Source organism: Cryptotermes secundus, unplaced genomic scaffold, assembly GCF_002891405.2.
Source record: "Cryptotermes secundus unplaced genomic scaffold, Csec_1.0 scaffold234, whole genome shotgun sequence".
NCBI lineage: Eukaryota > Metazoa > Arthropoda > Insecta > Blattodea > Kalotermitidae > Cryptotermes > Cryptotermes secundus.
Genome location: NW_019725843.1, coordinates 1219697 through 1224095, shown reverse-complemented (window position 1 = coordinate 1224095; position 4399 = coordinate 1219697). Strand labels below are relative to the sequence as shown.

Here is a 4399-nt window from a genome sequence, read left to right as displayed (position 1 = left end):
GCATAGCGATTGGTTTCAGTTGTGATGTGATTTACCAAGTCGTCATCCAGAAAAAATTTTAATCCATGAAAAGGGATGCATTTTATGTGTTATATCAATTTTGATCCCGAAACTATTAGCAAATGGAAATATTGGGAGTACAATGTCTCCGTACGTTCATGAGATGGGCGTGTCAGGCACCGCACTCGTGGTAGGTAAATGTTCATGATTACTGTCTTGTGGATCATTGTCTATCACTGTATTATTGTCACTATCAACTTCATCCAATTCAGGAATCATTATTTCATCGCCACTATCATCATCAGAACAAATTTCGTTCACAGCATTTTCCAGCTGGTCTGTAGGAACACGAAGACACTTGCTGCAAGAAGACATGGTGAAACTGAATGAATGTGAAATATTTTCTGACCTTTTCCTTCTCAGAGGGTTCTGACAGTAATATAGACCCCCACAAAGTTTACAAGGGTTCTTTACAAACATGCACAAAAACTATCATATATATGTCTTTGGTTGATGAGTGCAAAGAGAGCAAAGAAGGGAAGAGATTGTCAAAGCGTTAAAACACGCCAACGCCAGGGAACGGCTGGCATCGTCCGGGCGTTAAAACACGCCCGCGCCAGTCAAAGAGTTAATTTGGATTCATCAATATTTCCACCATAGTGTTTAAAACAGTAGGATGTAAACACTGTACGATTTCTTTTGCAATCTTGCTACAATCATAAATCCTAATATTTAGGTCAATATATCAATTTTTTATTATTCACCATTTTTAAGCTACACTTCTGTGATGCAAAGGGTAACATGGGGCAATGAAAACTCCACATAAACACCCATTCTTTGTGTAAAAGTTAAACACATTATGCTCTTTAGTATTTTAAACTCAGAAGTTATTGTCTTTTAGTATTATGTTTATAACTTGTGAAATGCTTACAGCAAGTAATGTCAATATTAAAATAAAGGATAAATGAAACATTTCTTTGTGAACTGAAGAATGTTCACGTTACATTGGTATGAACATTTGAGGTTACGATTGCAGATACAATACTTTGAATAACATTAAATGAAATATTCTGTACATTTTTTAGAGACAGACAAACACAACAGAATATAATGACATTAGAATACATACCTTTGGCCTAAATGCAGCTTTGTAAATGTTCCTAGAAAACATGGAGCTGGAGGACAAGATGCTAGCATCAGCTGATGACATGACAGCAGCTGAAATAGCGCCCAATCCCACGAAAGACACCCACTGGATTAAAAGATAGATATACACTGTTACCCTCTCGTTGGTGCCTCCACCTTATCGTGGTGAGGGGGTTTGAGTATGCCAAGGACCCTGAGAGCTATACCAGCGGTAGCGTAACTACTGGCAGGGCCTCCTTTGCTGGACAGGTCAAAGGGTAGGCATCAGACGAAGAGGGACACCAAAAACCAAAAACTGATGCCGGAAGCAGCGTCATCAGTAGCGACTTGAAGCACAGAGCAAATGATGCTCGAGATGGTTCAAGTTCGTATAGCAACAGGCGTGACCAGAGTGGTTTGAACGGCTGTTGTACTGCGATGTGGAAAGCAAATGGAAAAACTACCACATTATCACTTTTCCTGGATAGTCTCTTTCCAAACACAGAGACACCATGTATGCGAACCAGAAGACGCAAGAAGATGCTGGATGACCTTGGGGACAGAAGAGGATATTCTCATTTGAAGGAGAAATCTCTAGATCGCATTAAGGGGAGAAACTGTTTTGGGAGAGACTGTGGACCTGTCGTCTGACAGATTACTGATAAAAAAAAAATACACTGTTACACATGTTCTACTGGAAACAGAGATATTCGATTCTTCATATTGATAGCCAATTGATAGAGTTTCAATTTCATTTTTCTATTTTAAGATTGCATATTGCTGCTGTTTACTTTAAGCCTTAAGATTAACTGTCATGCACACTTAATGTAAGTTTAGTGGTGGTTATTTTCATGACACGATTTTCTGGATTGAATTTGGTACAGTTTATGTTACAATGAGGCCCACATCCCCTGTATTCACACAGTTCTGACTTCATATCAAGACCAAAATTACATTGCACATTATCCATTTTTCATGCATATTCGGTATAAATGAATGTGTAGTTGGTTGTAATCTGGTTGTCATGTGATTCATTTCCACTATACTGACACATTTTCGTATTGTTTATTTATGGTTACTGGCAACAGTTGGAAGTGAGTTCAGAATTTTTCACATATTAGGCTACTATTTGGGGTTTGCCTTGTCCACCCACAATCTAATAATAACAACCAGTACTGAAAAAATACAAACACAACTTTCAAGAAGCTCTTCTAAATAAGCATTTCTTGTGACAATGATGGCAGCTGATGGTAAGGGTGAAGTTATCCTTGGACTAAATTAGTTAAACACCCCACCATGTAAACATATGGGAGTGTGGAAGGACAGCTTCGCCAGGCAAAAGTCATACAAAATCGTGAGAATTAACATGTTTGCGATATAGGACAAGGCAAAGCCAGACATAGAAAATATAAGGGGCTTAAACTTGGAGGTGGTCATGCTAATGACCGTTCAAATGACTAAGCTGCCATTGTAGCATAAGATGCATAAGGTATATAATATAGGCATGATCTGTACTGACAGAGGACTTGTATATAGTGCATAAGGAAGAATTTTCAGTAATATGCTATATGAGCAATACATACACGTGATGAAAGGCCAAGCATATTCAAAAGAGACAAACCCATCTTCTCACCAGAGAGAATGTCACATAAGGACTATGACCACAAGGGTGCAGTTGAAAAAAAAATCTCTGGTCATAAGCCTCAAGAGGCTTGGCGCCAGGATGAACTGATTGGCGGTAAGCCACCAGTTGCAAATTAAATCTGACCCTGACTGAGTTTAGTTAGTTGTGGGGCAGTCGCCAGCCGGTGAGAACATAAGCCTGGAAGCAGAGGGCACTGTTGGGATCCGTCACCAGGTAACGACTGGTGAAGCTACAGCAGACAGATGCAGCAGAGAAGATTAAATACATGTTTTACTGAACTGCAGAGTGTGTGAATTAGCAATAGCATTATAGCTACTTCTAATTATGAGTTGTGTGTATAAGCATGCAATAAATCTGTTTACCAATCCAAAACCCATCTATAGTCATTTAAAATCACGACAAAAGTTATATACTTACATTGGGAGTTAGGTAGCGCAGAACAAGAGGAAGAATTATTTCACCTTCTGATTCAGAAACATTTCTCTGGAAACCTTGAATGCTTGACCAATCTGTAATGTTAGAAACAGAGTAAAACTAGTTTTATATGTGAATTATAATTACAACAACGCAGTAGTTATTTGTTATTATAGTACGACAATGTGTTTCAATCCCTTAGATCATCTTCTGGTTGTCATAAAACACATAAAACCTAGCATTTAAAAAATTGTAATTTTATAATTTAAATTTTAAGTTTTCAATTTTATTTTTAAACTATGACCACCTGAAGATGATCTAATGACAGCAATATGTCAGTTGGATCAAATTCCAAACTTTAATAGCATTACCACTTCTTTTATTTTACATTTTATTTTTAAATGAGAACACCTGAGTATGGTCTGAATAACTGAATCATACTGTGGAACTATGATATTAAATAACTGTTACCCGGTTATATATTATAAAATAATTAACTGTGTTGGTGTATATAAAAACAATTACAATTGCAGTAATATACAACAGGATGCAAACACTAACATTTAGCTCTGTAAGCAGTAACTTCTTACATTTTATTTGCAAGAACTGGATAATTTCATCCATAATGGGGATATTCTATTTATTTATCTGCATTCTTATTTTCTCAAAATTCTTAATGTCTTTCAGTCACATGTGATCTATAAGTCTGTTCCAGAAGTTTCAATGAAAATTTCTTGGTCATCGTGAGTTCAGTATGATGCCTATTTTACATATACAGTAGAACTTGGTTATAACGTCATCAAAGGGACATAAAAATAGTGTCGTTATAAACGAATGTCGTAATAACCGAAATGGGTACTTCCACAGTAGCCTTATGTTAGTCACGTAAAAATCTACCAAAAACTGAGTTAAAATGTTGCATTTTTTTAGTGAAATACGTAGTTAAGTACAGACTAACGTAACATTAATGTGGAATTGCCCAAATGTGTAATTTCAAAGACATATTACAGCGCTTTTCACTGACAATACACAAAATATTTCACGAATCACTTTAACTTTCTCTTCAATGCTTAAAACTTTCCTTTTCATTGCCATGTTTTCGCTACTGCACTTCTCTGGGTTTAGGCAGGAACACTATAGGGTAAGTAGACAATGTGAGGTCCTGTTAGACGAGATTCTAGGAAAGGAATGCAGTTAACAACCTGCCACGTCCTC

General features: G+C 36.9%; 1 protein-coding gene across 1 annotated transcript in view; it reads right to left on the bottom strand.

The window, feature by feature from the left end:
• LOC111863647 (high-affinity choline transporter 1) overlaps positions 1 to 4399 on the bottom strand; it is a gene marked incomplete in the record, with an annotated part of 165168 nt that overhangs the window by 5677 nt on the left and 155092 nt on the right. The window contains 1 exon segment of the mRNA XM_033751155.1: positions 1130 to 1231. Coding sequence (XP_033607046.1) covers positions 1130 to 1231 — 102 coding nt within the window.